Source organism: Miniopterus schreibersii (genome assembly GCF_964146895.1).
Source record: "Miniopterus schreibersii genome assembly, chromosome: 17".
Classification (NCBI taxonomy): domain Eukaryota; kingdom Metazoa; phylum Chordata; class Mammalia; order Chiroptera; family Miniopteridae; genus Miniopterus; species Miniopterus schreibersii.
Window position 1 is genome coordinate 17271942 of NC_138117.1, and position 24501 is coordinate 17296442.

General features: G+C 41.9%; 1 protein-coding gene across 1 annotated transcript; it reads right to left on the bottom strand.

Annotated features, from left to right (window-relative positions):
- Window positions 1–588: 588 nt before the first annotated feature.
- Window positions 589–23656, bottom strand: DERL1 (derlin 1). Its single transcript, XM_081116456.1, has 8 exons — window positions 23219–23656; window positions 13603–13714; window positions 10393–10457; window positions 9341–9367; window positions 8669–8764; window positions 7496–7548; window positions 5836–5946; window positions 589–2784 (listed from the first exon to the last, which is right to left on the bottom strand). Exons 1-8 carry the CDS (start codon window positions 23369–23371, stop codon window positions 2646–2648), a joined length of 756 nt encoding a protein of 251 aa, XP_080972582.1. The 5' UTR covers window positions 23372–23656; the 3' UTR covers window positions 589–2645.
- Window positions 23657–24501: the final 845 nt, after the last annotated feature.

Genomic DNA, 24501 nt, shown 5'->3' on the forward strand with positions numbered 1-24501 from the left:
CATGGGGTTAGCATTTTTAATGTATTTCTCCACAGAAGCACACACATAGTGGCTAGGCGTTCCAGCTGGTCCAGCAGCACCCAATTATTTGTAAAGTGCTGCACCAACAATACCTATAAATAGCATTATTTCAGCCAGTTTTGTTTCTATGGGAAACTTAGGCGTCCTGATGTCCAATGGAAACCCCTTTGCATAATCCCCCCTCTTCCTCATTAAGTCCCGGCAATTCTCTCATGGAGGTCTCTTCCATCCCGCCCCTGGCCTTGGTTCAGATCAACCTTATACCTGCACCTAACATTACGCCTGGCACCACAGCACCCACTGAAAACCCAGTCCCCTGGTCTGCAGTTCCTCCTCTCCGCAGCCGTCTCCCGCAGTGTCCGGAACCATCCTGCTTCATTAAATTAGAACCCAGGAATGAATCCTACAGACATGCTCCCACACGTGAACAGAAGTATTGCTATGTCGCTATAATAGCAACAAACACTGAATACTCCTGAATGCCCAAGAGGTGACTGGTTCCAGAAATTATGTAGTATCTCAAAGAGGGAGCAGAGGAGACATATAGAAACGTATGACAGACAACCGTCAAGTAGTACATTTTAATTTACAATTTTTACCAATAAAAATGATTAGTTACAAAAAGGGAATTTCTCTACACAAAATAAGAATTTTTCATTCATAAAGAGAATCCACTGTCACGTCTTGCCTTGCCAAATCAAATCTCAAATAGCTTGCTTAGCTAAAATTATTCCCAAGAGTAGGTAATCCAGACAAGATTAGTAAAATTACCAGCTTCCTAAACATGTATAAGAGGAAGAATTTCATGAACATTTTGCCTTGACCTGAAGAATTATGTAACAACCTGTAGAAAAACTTCTGCTCTCGGGCCGTCGAGTTGCTAAGAGGGCGTAGCAGACTCCAGCTCGCTGCCCACGAGAATCTTTGCAGTGAGCCTCCACCCCTGCACTGAGTGCACATGCAACATAACAGGAAAATGGCTTCTAAATTTTACAAGTGCATTTTATTGTGGCCACAGGTCAACAGCAGAACATAGGACAGTTAAGGTTCACATTCTCCCCACCTCCTATTTTACCACATAAATTAAATATGGAGAAGTACACACAAACAAAGTTGATTAAAGAGGAGGAGCTGTTTTCAATGCCCACTTTCTTGGATCACACACATCACGGTTCAAGAGCGGGGCGAAGAAGTCATCCTGTTAACGCACAATGGTTCCTGAAAAGACACTTGATCGAAATGTTCAAAGTCTTTTTAGATGACTAAAGTGTGGCAGCCACTCAACACTGCTTCTAGCATCTGCTTTCGGAATAAACCTATCAAATCAGAAACTGTGCAGAACACCATGGCCTTCAAAAAACTTGATTCGGTGGCAGGCCCAGGTCTGACGGAAAAGCCCACCTATGAGAAAGGAGTTGTGGGTATTTATGTTGGTCTGATGGACACTCGTGAATCAAAATGATACTCTCAATCACAATGATTCTGAAGCCATTACAACCCAAAATTATGTGATTCACTTAGATTTGCTTATGTTAGATCTTCACACCAAGGAGCGACACCCTCCGCATAATAAACTGAAGTATGTGGCCATTAAAAGGGGGAGGGAGGTCAAAAAATGACAATTTAAATAGGGTCTAAAGTTCTCTGACCACTCTACTCAATAAACATATATCGAGAATGAGAATGAAATGGAATCAATGCCCAGGGCCTCTCAAAGACAGCATCTGCCTGTGGCAAGTGTGATTTGGGACTTTCTAGCACAATACAACCCAGCTACCCTGGGGACACACCCAGAGTCAGTATACCTTACCTATGAGATGCAAAGGGTTATCCCAACACAGTTTACACCTGCCCCTGTGTAAGATGCAACTCCACTATGGCTGTGATCACTTAACTTAGGAAGAAAGTGCCTAGCAACACCTTCATGCCTTATTCATACTAATCTGCTGCCCTTGCTGACCCAGCGGTGCTTTTTTATAAAAGCATCTGAAGAGGTGGTAAGTGGCTGTAACTGATACCAGGTCACAGTGATGGCAAAAGCTGGTAAAAAGCTCTTTGTCCGCTGTGCCAGTCTTCTCTGCTCTTGGTACAGTTCTGCCACCAAAGGGGAAGAAAGGTTTGAACAAGGTTTTGGTGACCAAGCCTTGGCAAAAGTCAATAAATAAAAAAGCTTGTCAAAGGCAGAACCTCACCTAGCTGCAAGTCTGGGGGTTGGAAAAGTAGAAGGGAGGCATGTGTGGAAGAAAGAGGTAAGAGTCCTTTTGACAAGCATTTGGTGGCCCAACCCCACACGCCCAGGTTGGTGACAGCTGACCAGGACCTAGCGAAACCCATTATTCAGACGGAAAAGGAAGAGAAGACACCAAAAAAAATAGTCATTTCTGAAATCTGCACAGTTGATATTTGTTCTTCATAGCAGTAAGGACTTGGATGAGAATCACGGAACTTGAGGAACACTTATATTTTCTTCAGGGTTTAGAAAATGGTGTCTTGTATGAAAGACTACATTCAGTGTGGGTCAGGTCCACCAGTGTTTGCCAGACTTGGTTGCTGAGCACACCCAGCACTGGGAGGAAAACTTCATCTGAGCAGAGTGGCTGGTGGGCGGGCCAGAGGCCACTCCTTCACTGGTCCCCAAGTCGAAAGCCCTGTCCCCAGTTGTGTCTGCCGCCTCCACCATTCTGATCAGCAGCTCGCCTCATGCTAGCAGGGGGCACACCAAATCCTGACACTCCTCCTCTCCTGCTGGGCAGCCAGCGGTACCTGGAGCAGAGCGGGGAACAGAGGGAGAGAAGACAACAATATCACTTCCACAGGGCCGTCGGGCCACCTAGCCCCTTTCCTGGTGTCCCCCAGTCCGTCACACAGAATTGTATTCGTGTGTGGCCAATGGAAGGCTGGGGACAATGTCTTATTAACTTGCCCTTTCAGCACTTAGCTCAACACCCTGACCAGAGAAGGCACTCACTTTCAGGTTTCTTAAATTTACTAAGTTTTCAGCTAAATTCATACTCTAAAAAAATTTTTTCTGATTATAAAAGTAATTTATGCCGAATAGTACAGAAACAACATTACTCCCGTAAGCCCAACCACTAGAAAAAAAAACACCTATATATAGTATTTTGATGCACCTACGTATGAATCAAAGGGTATAAAAAAAGACAAGTGTGCAGCCTGTGTGTTCAGCTCCACACAGCGTCTGCATCATGCAAGCAACTGAGTCCCACAGCATCCACCGGGGGACTGGAGAAGGCGATGTCATGTCCTGGAGGTCTGGGTGTGTTTTTAAAGTTTATTCATCATCTGCCCTCCAGCTGCATTCATCTTATAGATGGTGGGAAAGGGAAGCCCAGACAGGTTAGCTGGTTTGCCACCTTACAGTTTCATTAAGAGTCACAGAACAGCTAAGAGAACTTAAATCCAAGTCCAGGTTCTCCGTTTTTCCAACAATTTCCCTTCCTTGACTGTTAGGAAACTTTGACTGTGTTTAAACTTACTCTACTCATTAGATCCTAATGTTTAAAATTTTGCTTGAAGGCAGAGACCGTGTACGACACCTGTTTAAACCCTGAGGGGTGACTTGCCTGCAGAGCACAACCTCGTCATAAAGCGTTCCCCTTACACCAGGCGCTGCATGTTAGAGAATTCATCTCACCCTCACAACAACCCTAGGAGGCAAGCACTACTATGACCCCATTTCATAAGCAGGGAAACTGAGACAAGACTGAGTAAAGCTCTTCTAAACTGACAGTCAGGATTCAAATGCAGGTAGCCTGGCTTTGGGGCCTGTATCCTGTACCACTTACTATACTCCAGGCCTTGTGCTGCAAAGGGACACACACAGCATGGTTCGAGTGACAGCAGTTAGTGACTGCAGCCATCATTTGTTTACATCACCCCTGTGCCTTCATGCTCCCTCCCAAAAAGACAATGACCCCCTTTTAAACAGAAAAATAACTGCATACAGCAGAGAAGAGGGTCTGCCTACTTTTCTAGATGGAATACAGAATGGTGCTGCATCTTAGAATCCTGTAACTCACATCTTCCCCTTTCAACCAACACAGCTCTAGCCTTAAATCAAAATGTATTTCCAAGCATTGTTTCTCAACATCCGTGACATCCTGGTATAATACTCCTCCAAAGTGTATAATAAGAACACTTTAAAAGGCAATGGTAGGGCCGTGTTGCTTTGGTTCTTACTGTAAGAAAATATGGAAGCCATCTCCATTGCTTAAACAGATAGGGAAATTAAATGCAAGTAATTAGTATAAAAAGACACCCAATTATACATAATCAACAAAAAGTTATGGTAATTTCAAAGCAGTTACTGTTTTTGCAAGGAGCTACATTTTGTCATCTGATCTTTATGCAAAATGTAACAGAAGGGCTTCCACCAACAGAGAGCTCAAATGGAAGGCAGGCTCCAGCATGCTGCTGATTTTGCCACTAGAATCTAGTGTACTTCACTGCCCATAATTGAGAAATATCTTCAAGCCGTTAAGTTAGAATATGGTCATTTAAAGTACAGTAACTGCTGGCTGCCCCCCAAAGCACCAAGCTTTTATTTTAATTGATGCATCTGCCATCTCACTTGATAGACCTAGATCAAAAATCCAAGCCTGCTGTTACTGTGTGTCCTCTGGTAATTAGAAAGCAGATTGGTCATTTGTTTCTTCAGCCTGGAGGCAACTCAAGACTCGAAGAGAAACAAGTTTCTTTTCATGTTGTTAAAGGAAAAACAAAAACAAAAACCATACAACACAACAGTGTACTTCTCTGTATGTATATTATATTTCACAATTAAATTCTTTCAAAACCTACTGCTAATCTATAAAAGGGGGTGACCTACTCAAGTTTTACTGCCCTCATTGGAAGAATGACAAACTGCAAAACATTAAACAAGCAAAACATGAAAAGGGCTGGTGTGGGTTTTTTTTAAAGATTTTAAATGCAAGCTATTACTACATATCCCCAGCTGGAGACTAGGCGTGACTGTCAGGCAGGCTGTGACACCCAGATGGTGATGTCACTGGTCCCTTCAACAGCCTTTTGCTTCACTGACAGAATGGTCATATTACTTACACGCTTGAGTGTGTCAGTATCTCTTCTGGCTCGTCAGCATCTCTCCCACCCTCGGCCCCAATGTCAGGAACAGGCTGAGCTTGTATTTACTGAGCTTTACTGTGCTTCCAACAGTCCTGTGAGCTGGGGCTCTCCCAAACTTATTGACTTGAAAACTGAAGCTTGGAGGTTTTACTAAGTTTTCCAGTATCATAACTGGTAAATGAAGGGAAGGGGATTCCAACTCAGGTCTGTCTCAAAACCAAAGCTGTGCCCTCGGCCTCCTCACATGAGTAAACCCTAAAACAGAGGACTATACAAACCTCAAGTCTCTCATTTTAACTCTGAAAAATCACATAAATAGTCTAATCTATATATAATAGAAAAGTGTATTACATTGCTAACCAACGAACTAACTTATCTCCCTTACCCGTCCTCACCCAAACTCTTGGGGGAAATTGTTAACATGCTATCCTGACCCCACTGTTGCACACACTGGAGCTGTCCTCAGGTGGGCTCCCTGTGATGCCTGAATCTAGTCTCAGGACCCTGGCGAGGCACTACGAAGAGGACTGAGCTGTGGCTTCCATTCCTGGCTTCCTAAGACTCTGTGACGAGGGCAACTTAACTGTTGGCTCACATTTCCATCAGACAGAGAGGTGAATCCTATTCCTCGTGGAGTTTTTATCAGGATACATAAGAACATGGGCAGCAAAATGATTGTTAAACAAGAGAGAGGAGAAAAACACTTACAAAAACTGGGGTGTGGAAAGAAAATTTCTTCCTCCTAAATCCATAGGGTATCTGAACATTAGGAAGAAGTAAAGATGTCCAACCAGATTTCCAATTAGCTCATTGATTACCCTGCAAACAGAGAGCCAAATTAGTGTGAAGACATTCAAGCAGTGAAGTGAGATGCAGTAAATTTTAACTAAAAGCACAGGGAGGAGAGCCTTCATGGCAGCCCACTGTGATCCCTGGGGCCTATGACAGCTCGACAATGACCCCCTCTGTAGTCTGAGTGGCAAATGTATTCTGAGGGAGAAGGGAAACCAGGCCTGTTGGACCAATGGGCTCTATGTTCCTCAAGGCCAGCTGCCCCTCTGACATCTCTTTCAAGCCCCAGCCCACCCTCAAAATATTGTTTTTGCTACTTCCTGCCTTAAGAGTTGGAGAAGCTGCAAACTTTTGAAATACTGACTGTATCTGTAAGACACAGCGATCAATGAAGGCCATCAAGAAGGAAGGATGGGAGCAAGGAGGGGAGAGATGCCTGCTCCCCATTGCTGGTGCCAGGGGGCACTCTCCCTCACCCCCGGCATCCTTGTGTGAGACATCACAGAGATCACTTCGGAAAGGTGGCCTTCACCTTGTAATCCTAAAATTAGCACTGACCTTCTTCAGTTTTCCCAGGGCTTACACAGAGGCCACTGCAAGGTTTTATAGATCCGCTCTTACTATTGCATATCGTTCCCTGTCTTCACTGCAGCACGATTCTGGCAGGGACAGACCAACACGTGCAGCTGCTTCCAGTTCTGCCCTTCTGGGGGGCAGGGCGGCCTTACCCAGCTCAGAACTGGCTGCTCTCTAAAGAGAGCCTGCCTGCTTGCCCCATTCATTTCTCCCTATCAGTATGCAGAAGTCAGGACCACACAGAGCAAATATGTCGAACATACTAAGAACTAGCACTATGAGACGCTACTAAAACATTGAAAACATTCTGCAGTGTAAGAAATGGGGTTTCTCAGAATCGCTGCGTGTTGACATTCCCCTCCCACAACGGACTCGATGCAGTCAAGGTTCTCCTAAGTCTTCAGTCTAATTCCAGACTAGGAATTTGACCCTGGTTGGTCAAAATTTCTGTGCCATCCAACCACTTACAAAACTACTTCCTATCCGAGAATATGCATTTCTGTGACTGGTGAGCAGTTTCCAAGAAATTAAGACTAAAGAACATAGTTATTGTAGGCACAGCTCTTAAAGGAGTCAGTTCAGACACAAATTAGATCTATGTTTGCTCATCTGGACAGTGAATCCAGAAATGAATATTTATTCAAAAACACACACATGGGAGCATACTGTCATAGAGAGCTAACAACAAGAAAACAATCACTCAATGCTAAAATGTACTTAAAGCCCTGCAATTGAATCAATTATATCAAAATGAAATTATTCTGTAAGTATAAGGTCCCGATGCATCAATGTTGAGATTCTTTAAAGTTTCATAAAATTAGAGAGGAAGATAAGAAAGAATGGAAGTGGTCCAGGATTAGTTTCCAATCCCATAAATCTAAGAGGGAACACTATTTGGCTTTCTGCCTGAATCAGTGCTTTCCAAACAGCTTTTCTTTCAAATTCAAATAAATGCTTGTTGCCTCTCAAAAAATAAATAAGTAAATCTAATGTCACTTACGAGCCTCCGATGATATAGTTGAATCCAAGGATAACCCAAGGTAAATAACAGGCCTAGGAAAGAATGGACACACACGTGAGTAACCACACCTACAGGGGATACAGAGTGGGCAGGAACAGGGACGGGTGTGCTAACAAGGGCTTTATAAATCCTTTGAAGGTCACTCTCCAAACTTCCCAGTCAATCTAGCATCATTCCCATTGTACTTAAAACTTCCTATCTAAAATTATACTTATTCCTAGATTGGTAACTGGAAGACAGAGCGCTTTGCTGACAGTACCAAATGCAATACATATCCTGCTGAATTAAAATGAACAAATAACTCCAGAAAGTAGATGAGTGTCCTATGCTATTAAAAGCATGGTCCATAATAGAATCCCATTAAGACTCCACCCAGCATATTGTTACCAGTAAATTAAAAACATCCCATCTTTTTTGGTTCTCCTTTTACATATTTCACAAAATTAGGTGAATTTCTGTCTCTTTATACACTGACATCTTGAACTAACACTCTCCCAAATGAGACAGCTGTCCGGATGAACTGAACATCTGAGCCCCTTACCAGATTCAAGGTATCATACCAAGAGTTAAGGAACTTTACAAACCAGTAAAGAAAGGGTTACACCTAAGTAATGTGGTAAGTACTATAAGAGGAATACAAAACATTACAGAAGCCCAAAGGCACAGCTAACTCCAGACACGTGACTCAGGAAATAAGTCTGTTCAGTTAAGGACAGGTAAAATCTGCAGAAGGAAGATGGCCAAAGAATGTTTCAGGTGGAAACTGTGAGAGAAAACACAAAAGAAAGTGTGTGGGGGCAAAACAACAATTTTTGGTCAAAGTGCAAAATATGTAACAGGGAGTGATAAGAACAGATTTTAAAAGAGAGGTTTTCACATGAGTCTCTTTCCTCCCCTCTCCACCACACACATACAGGAGCTCACTCAGGGACACATGCTGAGGGGACTGAGGTGCAGAGGGTGTGAGAAGTGACAGTCAGCAAGGACTCTGGGTTGGCCGAGGAACAGGGGGCCTGAGAAGGCAAAGGCCTTGCCTAAGGTACACTGCTCTGCACTGACCTCTTCTGGGCGAGTCAGAAAGTACATCTCTGGGCTGAAGAGAGATTTCTGCAGACAAATGAGAAGGACATTTTCCCAAGGAGGTTACAGTACCTTAAATCGTGTTCCGAACCAAAACGACACAATCATGTCTCTGTTCAGCTGGGCCCAGACATAAAGCACCGACATTATCAGAGGAATCATCAGCAACTGCAAAAGAAATCAACATGTAAGGACCAGGCTCCAGAGGCCTGAACAGAGGCTTAGTATGAATCTTTTTTTTTTTTTAACTCTCCCCTCCAAACAAATCCTCACGAGGCCATTCAAAAAGCAAAAAGAAATTCAACTCATCAAAATTCTAAGCTGATCCTTCTAATAAATCATACAATGTACGCTACAAAATCCTATAAAATACAACACAGTTATATTATTTTAGATAGATTCAGAAATATCAGGGTCAAGCTCTGTTACTTGTAAAAAGTAGGCATAAAGCTTTATTTACTGTATATTACCAATTTTTAAAATGTATACCCACATACATGCATAGAAAATACTGGACAGCCATCATTCTCAGTGTTCAAACATGATAAAGGAGCCAGAAATGAGTAAGAAAAGTAATGGTTTAGCTAACTCATGTAAGATCTTCAAAATAAAAACAGCTATAATTCTATCATTTCAATATACCACATAATTAACCACATAGTTAATGCAATTTCAACTTCTGTCAAAGGCCTTTAATTGTATATCTGAAACATATAAAAGGGCAAGTGGATAGTTGCAACTCACCTGCATGTCCATTGCTAAGCCAGTAATCTTGGTTTGTAAAGTTAAAGATTGGGACAGAAACAAAGCGCCCAGTAAAAGTTCATTTCCTTCCAGTATTCTGAGGGAACACACTTTTCTAAACTTCAGGTGGCTTAAAACATCCAGAGCACAAAGGTGTCTAATACTGTCCATTCTGAATATTCTATCCAACTATACGATGGCAAGGAAAGGGTAGGAATTACCTGCTTCGGCATGACTCGGTTTGGTCACCTGTGTCCCCTCTCCCTTGCCTTACCTTCAGCATCTCTCCTTTAATTAGGAGATGAAGATGCCTGTGTCCTCTGAAACAAATAATGGTTCTACACATTCAGGGCTCCTCAGTGTGGCTGAAGTCCAAAATATTTTTTCTTCCCTTCAAGGAGGGAAAAGGGCATCCAAAGTGCCACATTTTCTGGCTGTTGGCCATGTGTCAATGGAAGCTAAGCCCCAAAGCAAGGACTTGAGCCACCAAGTCCCTTCTGCATCTCTCGCCATCTGTGAAGGTCTGCAGCTGGAGGGCTGCTGACAACTGTGGTGGAAACACAGCAGAGACGCATGCTGTGTCCTTTCCCAGAGCTGGGTACTTATGGAGGGACTGCATTACTACTTAGGACCCCAAGACAAGGGCAGAAATGAAGTCAGAAAAGGATGCTGGTTGTAAATTAGTTTTCTGATCAGGACCACAGATTTCAAAAGCTGTCTCAGGGCCCGGAACCTCTTTGTGCTGCAGTCAACAAGCTGTCACACATGAGAACACAGAGAACTGGGAACAAGACGAGGGAACAGTAATAAAACACAACCAAATGTGGGAAAATCCACAGAGGCGATGGCAAGAGAATGCATCACTTCGGGGCTGTATGCTTTACTACAGTGTTTAAAAAGAATTTTAATGATTCTTAATTATTAACTGGAGTAAACAAAGATGCAAATACTGTCATTTGAAAAGTGTTGCACAGAACACTGTCTGTTTTCCCAAACCTGAAAAAAAACAAAACTGGTTTCTTTCTGGCCCAAAATAACAGACTGAAGGATACGACGATGCAAATCCAGTTAAAGAGGAGCATGAATAAATAGTCTGCTGGCCTCCCATCAAAAGCTCCTAGAAACAAAAATAAGCCAAATGTCATGGTTGAGAATTTCAGAACAAAATAAATCACTTCTATGTACAGAAATGCTTCAAAAATTAGAGGAAGCCAAAATGAGAATATTTTTAAATCACTCCTCTCCAATAAGAGTAAATTTTTAAAAATATCTAAACCCATGTCTCAATAAAGCCCTGAATTACAGTTACCTAGGAAGGCTAACCTGGGTTTTCCCAACTGAATTCCAGTCAGTACCATGCTCTGGTGACCTTGGGGTAAAAGAGATCCAAAGGGAGGCCTCGATTCCACAGCTACTGAGACACCATCACACCGGGTCGGACTTTCCTTCATGGCTCATCATGACCCCAAGACACATTTGTGATTACTTGGTTAATCCCTTCCCCCTGCATTAGACTGTAAGCTCTGTCAGGGGAGGAACCATATCTGTCCTGCCTACCACTGAGTCTACCACAGCCGAACTATGCTGGGAGGTACTTACTATTACTATTACACATACAAAACCACTTTTGTGGACTTTAAGTCCAGCACTGGGCTTACTGAGAAGATTCCGTCTCCAGCATCCAGGAGCTTTCACTCCAGCAAGAAAACAGGGTGGGGGACAGGGGATGGGACACAGCCAAACCTTTCCATAGCCTCTGACTCTCAACCTTCATGCACCTGTGAGATCAAATGGAAAGACCTAGATCCCATTTGGAAAGATGAGGAAATAAAGTTACATGAGCAAAGTCACATGGCTTGTTAGAAGCAGAGTGTAGTCTAATTGCTGGTTTAGTGCTCCTGTCACTGCACCATATCCCAGGCTCTGACTTTCCACCGGCAGAAAATCAACACGGCCCAGCTCTCCCTTCTCAGGAGAGTCCTTATGCCTTAGGCTAGAGGACTAGAAGAAAGGCAGAAAACAGAAACAAATGACTGTAAGGTCACTCTAGCTCAAGCGCTTACCTTCCCTCCCTCCAATTTAAAACAATCCTGACAAGTGTCAGAAAGGCAGAAAAAAAATCTATCAAAAAAAAAATAAATTTCATCTCTCCTCTTTTCCCTTATCTCTCCCCTGGTACCTCAAAGGCACACTTGAGCCACAGTGTTAAGGATACTTAATGGCAGATATCACTCTGATGAACCAGAGCTGAAATTCTAACAAATATTTCTGAATGTAATGGTAGCTTTGTTTCCTTTTTATGTGGTTTTGGCTTCGGAATTTCTAAGGATTCTTTAGATTGAAAACTTAAAATACTTTACTCACATAAACTACAGTACTTTATTCTTTGGCAAGCTTGCAACTGGGAATTTACAAATTAACTGGCCTCAAACTGCAGTCTTCGGTTTAAATCAAAAATACAAATAAGCCAACACTGCTATCTACTTAAGTCAGCCAGGCAGGAAAATACGCACTTGGCAAACATTTTGTCAAGATGCTACCTGAGGCTGTACAGTGACAGAAGACAAGGAATCAGCACACCTGGGGTGCAGTACTAGCTGTGCTATCTCCCACAGCTGTGTGAACTTTGGGGCATGTCACCACCTCTCCAGACCATTGTTTTCTTTTCTGTAAAATCATATTTAAATGGAAAGATCTCAAAAGTTCCTCTCTACATGAATGTTCACAGCAGCATTATTCATAACAGCCAAAAACAATGAAGAGTCAAATGTCCATCAACTGATAAATGGAAAAACAAAATGTGGTGGTTCCATACAATGGAATCTTACTTGGCAATAAAAAGGAGTACTAATATATGCTACACGGAAGAACCTTGAAAACGTGATGGTAAGTGAAAGAAGGTAGTCACAGTTCCAAAGGCCATGTATTGTATGATGCCCTTTATAAGAAATTTCCAGAATTATACACTTTCAAATGGTTAAAAAGGTGAGTTTTATGTTATGTAAATTTTTCTCAATAAAAAGAAAAAAGATTCATTAACCTTTCTATTTTTATAAATGTTTGAAAACTATTTAATAAAATTTTTTTAAAACTGGTCATAGGTCATCTACATTTAATGTAGAATTTGCCACCAATATTAAAAAACCATTACTCCAAAAACTTAATCCTAGGTTGAATTATATCAGAGGGATAGAATGCTAATCAGGTCCCACTGGGACAAGGGAAAATGAAAATCATCTATTCTGGTGGATTTCAGGATCAAACCCTTGACATGGTGTGAGAATCCTGTTGGAGTTTCACCTCTGTCAAGTTTACTTTACTTCCCTGAAGCTCCAGTTCTTCCTCTATAAAACTAAGACAATGGGCTAGGTCCCTCCCAGTAGTAAGTCCAAGGCCTGACACTTAGTATTAACATAAAGATTTTTTTTCCTTTTTAAAAAGCACATAGTAGCAAATACCAATTTAAGGAAAGATTATATTTGACACATAAATGCCCATTCTTCTAGTTCCCTGCAGTTAAGAGCTTGATTCCCAAAGCTCAAACTGACAGATTTAAGGGTGGTTCAGAATTCTCAAAGCTGAGCTAACAGCTGACAGGTTTAGAAAGTCTGAAGTCAGCCAGCCTTTTCAAAATCATTATGTTCACATCTGACATAGCAGTAACAATTTACTGCTTCTCAGGATAAGCAATTCAGAACAGCATATAAGATACTGCAGGAAATAAATAACAATTAGTAAGAAACCTTGTACGAAAAGATTTTTATAAGAAACCTTATCCACAACATCATATAGGGAGTCATATCTGATAAACTATCATATTACTAAACCCTGGCTATGTATTTTAAAGTTGAATGTTTCAATTACAGAGACTAAGTCTAGGCTTTTAGTTGCATAAGGTAATGTTTTTCAACCTTAATCTAGGAGACATGTACACTTTAGCCCAATTGTGCACTAAAGAACAAGAACTTCTGTGTGACAGAAATGAGTGAGATGACAAGTTCAGTGAAAGGCAAACAGTGTGGCCACTAAGGACATGGGCAAGATTTGTAAACCCCTGATCTTGTTGGATTGTTTTTTCATCTATGAAATGGGGACATTGCTACCTATACCTCACGATGATGTTGTGAGGGCTAGAAATCGAGCACTTACTATCATTATGCCATTTCTTTATACATGCTAACTGCCCTCAAAATTCCTCCAAGTAAACATATGATTAGTAAGTTAAACAGAAACAATACTTAAAACAATTATGCATAACATACCTGTTTCAAGTCGTGTAGAATACTGATATAAGAAATATAAATTGACCAAATAAAGAAATCCGGTTCCTGGACCCACAGGGAAAAAAAAGGTGGCAGTGATTGGTCTCCAAATCTGTCCAGATTAAAATAAACACAGCTGTTAGTTTCGCTAAACCTCATTTTTTTTTCTTTCTTTTAACTACATAAAATTAACCCTTGTAAAACATTCTTTTCAATGATGAGAGCTACTAAAGGGACACCACCAGTATCATTCAAGAAAACGACCGAACAAAATGTCAGCATGCAAATCAATGGAATAAAGTGAAATCATAAAATAAGCAATAAATATTTCTAAGCAAGTTGAAAAAGAAATCAGTACTGTAGAAGTATAGGGTTAGTCTTTACTGGGATCAAGCATACAGTTAAGCCTGTCAAAAATGACTTACAAAGACAATTTCTAACAGTATAGTAATATCTCTATTTAGGAAAATACTGCTACTATTCGGATCACAAACCTTGTCAAAAAACGTCATACTCAAAAGGTAGAAGTAAAATTTTTACCCAAATCACTGTGCTACTTAGGCAATATACACACTTCACTTTACAATATTAACCCCTCACCACCACCAAAAAAAATTACAGAAAGTTCTACAGTGAAAAGTAAGCCTCTCCTGATTCTCAGTCTTCCAGTTCCCTTCCAGCAACAACAGATAAGTTTCTTGTATTTCTTTCAAGAAATAACATTATGCGTTACTATTATGCATCCCTTTTCATCCTACCTTCTATCATACTGTTCTATACCTAGTTTCATTCCCTTAAAAAATATATTTATTGCCTTCACAGTATTCCTTTTATGTGGCTATCTAAACTTCATTTAAACTGCTACAACGCCACAATAAATATTCTTGACTATCCTCTTTATACATATACGATAAATTATAAATTTCTGTCAGTCATTCTGCTTTATTAGATATCTGCATTTAATTTTGGTAGATTTTGCCAAATGACTACAAAAATGTTTAACCAATTTATACTTCCTCCTAAAATGTAGATTAACACCTGCCTTCTCTCCACACCCTCACCAGTTAGTGTATTTTATATTCACCGACCATGTTTTCAAAACTTTAGCATTTCCTTTCTTCATTTTTCTGCTAGATTTGGATTTCTTTACATATTATGGAAATTTCCCTTTCTCACTGCTGCAAATATTTTCTGGACTGTCATTAGACTTATGCATTTATGGTATTTTTGCCATATTTTGACATGTAAAAGTTTAATTTAATGTAGGCAAATGTATCAGGCTTATAAGATACTTCTCCACTCCAAGAAGATAAAAATCCTCAGTTTTATTTTAGCACATTCATGCTTTACCTAAGCAGTGAGGAAGAGATCCAACTTATTTTTCTAGATGATCATTCAGTTTTCCCAATTCTTTTTACAGAGTAACCCATCTTTTCTCCATTGACTTGAAAAAGTACTTTTATCATATCTTTATTCCTTTTTGTATTCAGGCCTACTTTCAGGCTATTCTGTTTGGAACTAAATTCCTATACCGATACCAAACTATTTTAATTTCTAGTTTTATCATATGTTTTCATACTTGGTAAAAATATATAATTAAATAATCCCCCTCCTGTTTTTCTCCCACACTTGTCACAATTTTCTTGGCGTCTCAATATTTTATTTTTCTAAATGAACTAGAACCAGTATCTTTATTATATCAATGTGATGTAATATGATACTGATATAATACCAGCCAGAAAGTCTTTCATATCATTTACAGTTTTCCATAGAGCTGCTGCTTTCTACCTCTTTCTATCTCATCAAAGCTGAGTTATCTTATTGTTTGTAATATTTGAAAACTGCCCTGCTTGGGCTTTCCAAGGATAGAGCTCTGTCTGTAAATAAAACTGTGTGTCCTATTCCACTCTTGTCTAATTCACTGGCAAGTACCTCCAGAACACGTTAAATACAGTGGTGGAAGTAGGTGGCCTTCCCAGACTTTAGGAAATGCCAGCATAATGCTGGCTTTGGCTGGAGAGCTATGTCTTACTGCACAAGCACAAAAGGCATGGCTGGCTTTAGGAGTTCTCAACAGTGGGGGAAGCTGCTCAGAGAAGCAAGAGTAGACACGAGGGAGGGGAAGTGTGGTCTTGGAAAAACCAGTACAAAGTCCCAAAGAATGACAAGAGCACAATCAATGAGCAGGTATTGCTAACAACTGGGGTGTAGTTGGAAGAAAGCACATCAGTGATGGGCCTGGCCAGACACAGAGCTGGCAAGCTATATTCTCCAAGTAGTAGGACCCACAGAGCTTAATTCCCTGTGAAGGAAAATGCAATTTACATAGCCAAAAAGTGATTTTGCAAGAAATGTATAATAAAGCAGTAAAACAAAATTGGTTAACAGTAGGTTTATTCATGATTTTATCATAGAAACAATATAGTCTAATGGGAAGAAAACACTAGAAATGACTTGAGAAGATCTAGATTGAAGTCTTAATGTACAAGTTCTCATTTCTGAGCCTCAATCACCATCTGTAAAAAGGGGTGATACACTAATACTTGCTGTACTTTGGCTAACGACTTCTAAAAAAAGTAGTGTGCTATTCTGTTCCCTTACATGCACTGACTCAGGAGGTGGATTGTATAGATTAAGTAACAGCTAGTAAGTGATAGAGCCAGAATTTTGTCTCAGCCTGACTCCAGAGTTTATGATACTAAACCCCAATTTTTACAATGCCTCTCACAAGGGACATCACCATTATGAGGTATATTACAATTAGCAAACATTTTCAGTACTCCTATACTTACATAATCCTGATCCTTCCTGCCTATGAAAAACACTGGGAGTAGAGACCAGAAGCAAGCAAGCCCTGGCCTTGGTTCTTAGGTAGCCATGGGGCCTTGGACTTTGGAGTTTGTGTCTTCAACTACCCAATGCCACCTGTGTTATGACTCCCACCTTCCTTGTCTCATAGATTTTGTACAAGGTTGGAATTAGGAAAGTGTATTAAGAAGATGCTTTGTTGCCCAGTTGGTGTAGCTCAGTGTTTGAGCATCAACTTATGAACCTGGAGGTCACAGTTCAATTCCCCATCAGGGCATGTACCATAGTTGCAGGTTCGATCCCAAGTAGGGGGCATGCAGGGGGTAGACAATGGATGATTCTCTCTCATTGATGTTTCTGTCTCTCCCTCTCCCTTCCTCTCTGAAATCAATTAAAAAAAAGAAAAAAGATGGTCTGTAAAAAAAAATGTTTATGTGTGGGTGTATGACTATTACAATCTTTTAGGAGATGCACATTAATCGGGTTTTTACAAATACCCATTTTAAGCTACCCCCATATTCCTGGAAGTTACTAAAGGCCTGATTTTAGAAAAGGAACTTTTTTTTTCCTGACTACATTTCTCACTAACACTGACAACATGACACTATTTTTAGCCACTGTGTGCACCTGTTCTTTGGAAATCAGCATCTGTCAAAATATTTCACTTCTGTTCCTCGTTCATTAGGCTTACCCTTGAGTTATACTTGCTTTCATTGATCTAGAAGTCTTATTATTTTTGTATTACTTTAAAATTATAATTTGAAAATACCAGGAGGTTATTTGTCTCTTCAGAAGGACACAATGTAATAAAGTATTACTGAAACCCCCATGGAAAGTGCCCAACTAAACCCCCTCCTTTCCTCTAATTGATATGTAAGCAGTTATGATAAGGAAAAGGCCTTATTTTCAGGGCTGGGGGTGACAGAGGCATGTCTTCAACCCTGACAGCCTCCATGGATCCCTTTAGAGGTAGCCGGGGCAGCACGAGGAGCCCAGGACTGGTAGGCAGAGGTCTGCGTGGCTCGTGTGACAGAAGCTTCAGAGGGGGGCACCTGGTTTTAACCCCACAGCAATCCTAAGGCCAGACCATAATCACCCCAGCTTTTTCATGAGGAAAGCTAGTCCCTCATTAGAGTCTAGGTCATCGCCCAGAGTTCCTCACCTAACAAGGGCAGGAAGCCCACACGTTCACTGGCATATAAGACTTTTAAAAACACATAAGACAGTGTTTTTTTTAAAAATATATCTTTATTGATTTCAGAGAAAGAGATAGAAACATCAATGATGAGAGAATCACTGATCGGCTGCCTCCTGCATGCCCCCGACTAGGGATGGAGCCTACAACCCGGGCATGTGCCCTGACCGGGAAACAAACCTCAATCTCCTGGATCCTAGGTCGATGCTCAACCGCTGAGCTACACCCGGCTGGGCAAGACAGTGTTCTTTACTTTAGTCCGACAACCTCTGCTGAGAGAACGTTTAGTTCAACCATCCCTGAACTAAAATCTCCCAAACAATCTCCTACTGAAATAATCCCAACTGCCATCCAGAATCTAGAGTAGGATACTACCAAAAACGCTGGTTTTTCTGAAATAAAGATTGGTTAGAGTTAAAGTCTGCATGGGTCATCAAGCAATTAAGAAAAGCTGATGCCAAAAGCTGATGTTAGTAAACTGTAGGGGTTTTTTTGATACACTAGGAATGCAAGAAAAACAAATGAAAGGCACTCAGTCTCAACTGAAGATTTGAAAGAGCTATTAGAAGCCATCCACTCTACTCAACAGAAGTGCATACCTTTACCAAGACATGTACCAGAGTGTTCAAGCAGCACTATTCATTCCAGCCAAAGCTGGAAACTACCAAAAAGGTCCAATACCAGTAGAATGGGTAAATAAACAGTGGTCTATTCCCACGATGGAACAATATGGGGATGAGCAATCTATAGCCATATGCAAGACTATAGCCATATGGGAGACTCCCAAATGTACTGTTAAAAAGAGAATTACTGTGCTATATATAGATGTCGAATCATAATGCTGCACACCTGAAACTTATATAATGTTATAAACCAATATTATCTCAATAAATAAATAAAAGTACGGACTGATTTCAAATCCTGAGGTTGGAAATAGAACAAGGAAGTTTGCTACTTTTCCTTCTATTGAACATTGTACTGGAAGTTACAGTCAGTGCACTGCAAAAAAAATAAAATAAAGATATAAGCTCGGAAAAGAAGAAAAGAAAGGCTAGACACAAAAGAATATATTCTGTATAATTTCACTTATAGCATATAAAAAAAAAAAATGGGTAAAACAACCTATGACATTAAAAGTCAAGATACTAGTTACCCTTGGAGGAGGAAGTGGCCAGAGGGAGCAGTAGGAACATTTTGGGGGTGCTGGTAATGTTCTGTTTCTTGATCTGGGTGCTGGTTATATACATGTACTCGGGACTTAAGAAACTGAGGCTCAGAAAGGGTACATAACTTGCTTAAGGATATAAAACCAGTAAGGAGCTGAGCCAGTTAGGCCCAAGGACCATGACTCAACTACTTGAAATCCCATAGTCTTTCTACACTAACAGAAAAAGAAAAATAATTTGCTATGACTGATTGGGGAAAAAATCACTCTCCATAATGTTAAACACTTATCTATGTGTTTTGGTAGAGATTATGCAAAGGAGTTAAACAAGAGGTCAGATCAACTCACGGAAATGGAAACAGAAACTGTAGTTGTCTGTAAACTAGGGTAACATGCATCTCAGGGTGACTGTGGGACTCAATGAGGTAACAAATGGAGAAGCACAACACAGACGGAAGGGATGATGTTATTTTGTCCAAAGAAATAAACTATTGCTGTGGAGGTAGCTCTGGGAGACATAATCTCAGAAACTAGAGCAGCAGGAAATTGCCACCTCTCTCCTAGTTAATCAGGGACCAATATGTACACATTTCATCACAGTGAACTATCTGATTGACGGTGTTAAGTGTGAGGGACGAGGAACTGTGGACAACAGTAAAGTGAGTCTTAACACATACCCATGTTATTCCACCTATCCAAAGTACGGAAATAACATTTTACACGTTGGAGTTCCAAACCAACAAGCTACTCAGAGGAAACATATAGTTAAGGAGGAAAAGACACTTTTGTCACCTGCAACATTAGTCCACAATTCTAAATCAATCATCCCCATCTTTACTGGAGGCTGTGAAAGATCCAGCTTCTAAAAAAAAAATGAGCCTCTAGCAGAAAGCACACCACATGCTGTTTGTCCTCACACCTTAGCCTCTCATTTACAAACAACTTCCTCCAGGAGGATCTGAAAGCTAAACTTGTCCAGAATGGGTAGGATTCACAGCAGCAGCAAGAAGGTATAAAGATTGGCCCTTTCACACCTGGGCCGTCAGTGCACTGTCGTGCCTCCTGCGGCAGCTTCTCCCTAGGCTCAGGATAACAAGCCCCCAAGAAGCAAGGTAAGGCAGATGGGGGAATCATGGAAGGTGTGACATGAATGATGACCTTTGTAATCAGTTCACCTCTTTTAACATTATACCCCTGTGGTCTATTAGAAAGGCTTTATTTTTACTAATCTGACTAGACAAGTAAACAAGATGTTGCAAGGAGGTCAAGAGCCAGTTTTGACCATGTCTTTCCCACAAAATAATTGAAAGCCACTGCTCTTCCTGCACGCGCATTACCCAACACGCCACCAGGCACGAAGTAAAGAACGTTCATTCAATCAACAAATATGTACCAAAGCAAGTAAGTAGAAAGCAGTAGGCAGTTCTGGCTACAGACGCGAATCATATTCTAATAGCCAACTGCCTACTTAACTTCTCCACTCGGGTGCCCAAAAAGCATCTCTAGACTTAACAGGGCCAAAATATAATTTTTTTTTAACCACTGAGAAAAAAAATTAAGTTTTTATTTAAGATAACAATAATAAATCCACTACATATTAATATAAATAGCATTTTTTAATGAAAACTAATTTTCCAAAAAATAAAATTAGTGAGCAAGTGACGTTTTACACTACAACTCTCCTTAATGTCTGGCTTCATAGAAGACAACCAGATTCTCACATCTTCTCCATTCAACATGTTGTGATATATTGTTTTGGTTGAAATATAAGAAGAAAATCAAACCTCCCACAGATGTGTAGTTGGAAAGGGAGAATTTTAATAGTCTTTTCAGGTAATTCAAAACATAACTCTTTACCCATACCCTCCCCTTCCCACACCTAAGGTTCCCTAAATACTTCCAATCTCAGTACAGGGCTCCAGCACCCACTGTGAAAACAGTGACATCTTTGAGTCCTGCTTCCTTCACCCACTCACCCTTCATACCCACGCAGCTGCACTTGTTCACTCCAACTCCCAAACTTATCCATTTCTCTCTATTGCACAGCTCTGCTGGTCCAAAACATCATCCCTCCTGCTTCCTAACTTGATTCTTCCATCTCCCCCACCCACATACAAGTCTGTCCTCAGAGCAGTCAAGGCAATCTTGTCAATCCTTTATTCAAAGGCTTGAAGCCTTCCTGGTGTCTTTGAAGGAAGGTCCAAACCACAAGGCCCTGCCCTACACTGCCCTACCCAGCCCCCGCCGCCCTTACCACCCTCCCCCGCCTGCGCTCACCCCTGGCTATGCCAGTCTCATCCTGTCCTCGTTCCCGCAGCCGACCCCGTAGAGCCATCCAGTCTTCGGCCTGTCTCTAGGGCCTGCCTCTAAGCTTGTTATTATTGCTTCTTCCTGGAAGGCTGTTCCCAGAGCCAGAGCTTCCCAGAGCTGGCTCCTCATCATTCAGACTTCAGTTCAGATATCTTCTTTGAGGCTTTGTGGAGCACTCTATCAAATGACACACCCCTTAAGCCACTTTCCAGCACATGACTCTATATTCTTCACGGGAGCCGCAACTTCTTCTGTCTTATTCACTATCGTACCACCAGTGTCCAATAACGTCCAAGCAGTGAACCAATGCACAAGTGCCTGCTATGTGCCAGCCACTATTCTAAGTCACAAAGACAGTGCTAAACAAGACAAAGATCTGGCTCTCATGGAGACTTATTTTCTGATGGTAAGTGAACTAACAAATACCAAGGGGTGATACGTACAAAAGATATTAAGGGTAAGCGACACAAAGTAAAGAAGGGGTACTACTTTATGTTGGGCAATCAGATAAGGCCTTTCCAAGTAAGATGGTATTTGGGCACAGGCATGAAGGTGGTAAGGAGGGAAACCATGGTTCTCTCTCTCAAGCAGAGAAACAATGTGTGCAAACAGCCCAGAGGAGCGATCAAGTGAGCTGCTGAAGAAACAGCTAGGATTCCAGTGAGGACCCTAATGTGCAAGATGGAGAGTAGTAGATGGGGTCAGAGGGGCAGTAAGCGTTGCAGGACACCGAAAGGACTTCATTTCACTCGCGTCAAGTTGAGAAAACACTGGAAGGTTCTGGGCAGAGGACTGACAGGACCTGATTTATGTTTTGGAAGGATCACTCCAGCTGTCTAGAGAAAAGACTGAAAGGAGCAGGCTAGAACGATAATGGCTTGCAATGCAGAATGAAAAGGTACTGTATTCTGGTTATATGTCTAATGTAAACAGAATTTGCTGACAGACTGTGGAGTGTGAGAAAAAGAGAAGGACAACTCCATGATTGTTAGCTTGAGCTCCTGTAATAATAGTGTTTCTATTTATTTCTAGGGCAAAGGGGAAAAGGGTTTCAGTTTGGGACATATTAAGTTTGAGATATCTATCAGTCACCCAAGTAGTAATTTCAAATAGATGACTGGATGTACAAGTCTCCAAATTAGGAGACAGATCTGAACTAAAAATATATTTGTATTTAAGAGTCTTCAGTTTATAGAAAGTATTTAAAGCCATGAAGCTAAATGACAGCTGGCCAGAGGGTAGAGAAGAGGTCCCATACCTGGTCCCTGGGGCTCATCATAACATCTAAAGGTCACGAAGATGAGGAACCAGCAAAGGGGATTAAGAAATAGCCAGTGAAGAGGGGGGACAGCAAGAGGATATTATCCACAGGCCAAATAATGTGTTGAAATTAACATCAGATCTTAGTATCACCCCTGCCACTGATTAAAGATTTAAATCACAGAATCCAGTGAATAAAGACAATTTCCAGGAAACTAATATTCTCTTGCCAGTAATGTTATTTTGGACTATTCGTGCTTAAAAAAATAACAAGGCCTTACATTTCTGGAGCAATTAACTCTCTTTACTCTTTCCTTTGCACCTTCAAACACTACCTGCCAGATACTAGGTCAGGGCTTGGAAAAGGGGACAAACTCACTCTTTGCACCTCTGACTTCAAATCACTCCTACAAAACAAACTCTATTAACATAAAAGGGACTCAGATGTATGTTGGGTAAGTTGACAGCCACAGGTCACCCACTGCGCAGAGAAAGGTCAGAGGGCACCTGCTCTCCAGTTAAAACCCACGCTGCTAATCCCTGGCGTCCAACAGACTGACAACTATCACATAACTCCCTTCCCATTGCCTCCTTCTCTGACTGCAGAGAGCACGGAGCACAGTCTTAATAGAAGGACGCAATCAGTCCCTTAGCCGGACCAAATCCAAGCTTCCATGGCTCAGCTACACAGGCCCTTGCTCCAGATCCCTTTACCACCACTTGGCCCCCAGACCACAGGACCCCGCCCTAAACCGCTGGAGCGGTCGCACTACAAATCCCACGAGGCACCGCGCGCTCGCAACCTGCCGGTCTACGCTCCGCCGCCGCGGACCCTCCTGGGACCTGTAGTCTCCACTCCCCTGATCGCCAGTCAGTACCTGGAAGCGGTAGAGAAAGGCTTCGGGCCAGAGGACGAAGTAGGCCGGGCTGATGAGACCGAGTTTGCCGACCAAGGGCACCGCGACGGTGGCGGCGAACCAATAGCGCGTGATAGCCGGGATGCTCCTGAACCAGTCCCCGATGTCCGACATCTTCGCCTCTTAGGTGGCCGGGATGCGCACAGCCGCCCGACTCCCCGCCCCGGCCCCTTCACAACGCGGCCGGCTTCGCGAGTGTAAGGTGTCGAGGCGGAAGCCGCCCAGGTCGCGGTGCAGAAGGCGGAGACCGACGGACGTGGCGCCACCGAATTCGGACGAGCGAGGGAGCGTTCGAAGGCGAAACTTCCCCTTCCGGCAGCCGCGGACGACGTCGACCAGAAGTCCCGCCGCTTAAAGGGCAAGTACAGTTTTTACCCCTTGACGGAAGCTCGACGGTCTGGGGGCGGAGCGATGAGGGGCGGGGCCAGGCGGGATGATGACACGACTGGTGGAAAACAGTAGTTGCCAGGAGCAACTGGCTAATACTCCAGCCAATGGTGAGGCTGATCTCCGTCCACGCCGTACCCGGTAATTCAGGTAGGTCCGCTTAGAAGGTGTTTAAAGCGGAAGGAGGAAAACAAAGCCCACGGTTCCTTAGTTGTTCATTCATTCGACAAGTGTTTGTTGAGGGCTTAGGAAGCGCCGGGTAGGAATCTAGAAATCGGAGATGCTGCTGCTATTGGAGCCTTCGCTCCCGGAGCTTACATTCCAATGGGGTTAGAAAGATAAACAATTGAATAAGATAATTCCAGAATAATAAGAAAAGTATGGAAAATAAACTCGGATGATGGGGTAAAGTGACAGGGTGGCAGCGAGGGAATGTGGGGAGGAGACGGCTACTTCAGATGAGAATGGTCAGAGAGAACTGGGAGGAGGTGATGTTTGAGCTGAGCTAGACCCCCCACCCCCACCCCAGGCAAAGACCTGGAGAGTTTTCCATGCGGAGAAAACAGCCACTCTAACTTGGAATGCCGAAGGAACTGAAAGCAGAAATCATCTTGACTGTTAATCTAGGTCAGCGATTTTTCAGCCAGTGTGCCGCAAGAATTTTTATAAACATGTAATACCTGCTATTTAGTCAGGGACACTAACCTCTTTTCCCTTAGATTGGTTAAAAACAAACAAACAAACAAAAAAGCAGCCAACACAATAGCCAGCCAGTGTGAATGAATCAAAATTATACCTTTTTTTTTTTTTGTCATATCAGCAAAAAATATATTTTTTGGTGTGCCGCAAAATTTTAG

Excerpts from the sequence above, each read along its gene's own strand:
- DERL1 (XM_081116456.1), bottom strand. The coding sequence starts at position 23,371 with ATGTCGGACATCGGGGACTGGTTCAGGAGCATCCCGGCTATCACGCGC. Across the intron at positions 13,715-23,218 it reads CCTTTCTCTACCGCTTCCAG|ATTTGGAGACCAATCACTGC; the intron begins GTACTGACTGGC and ends TAATCTGGACAG. Across the intron at positions 5,947-7,495 it reads AACTATATCATCGGAGGCTC|GGTAATCAATGAGCTAATTG; the intron begins GTAAGTGACATT and ends CTCTGTTTGCAG.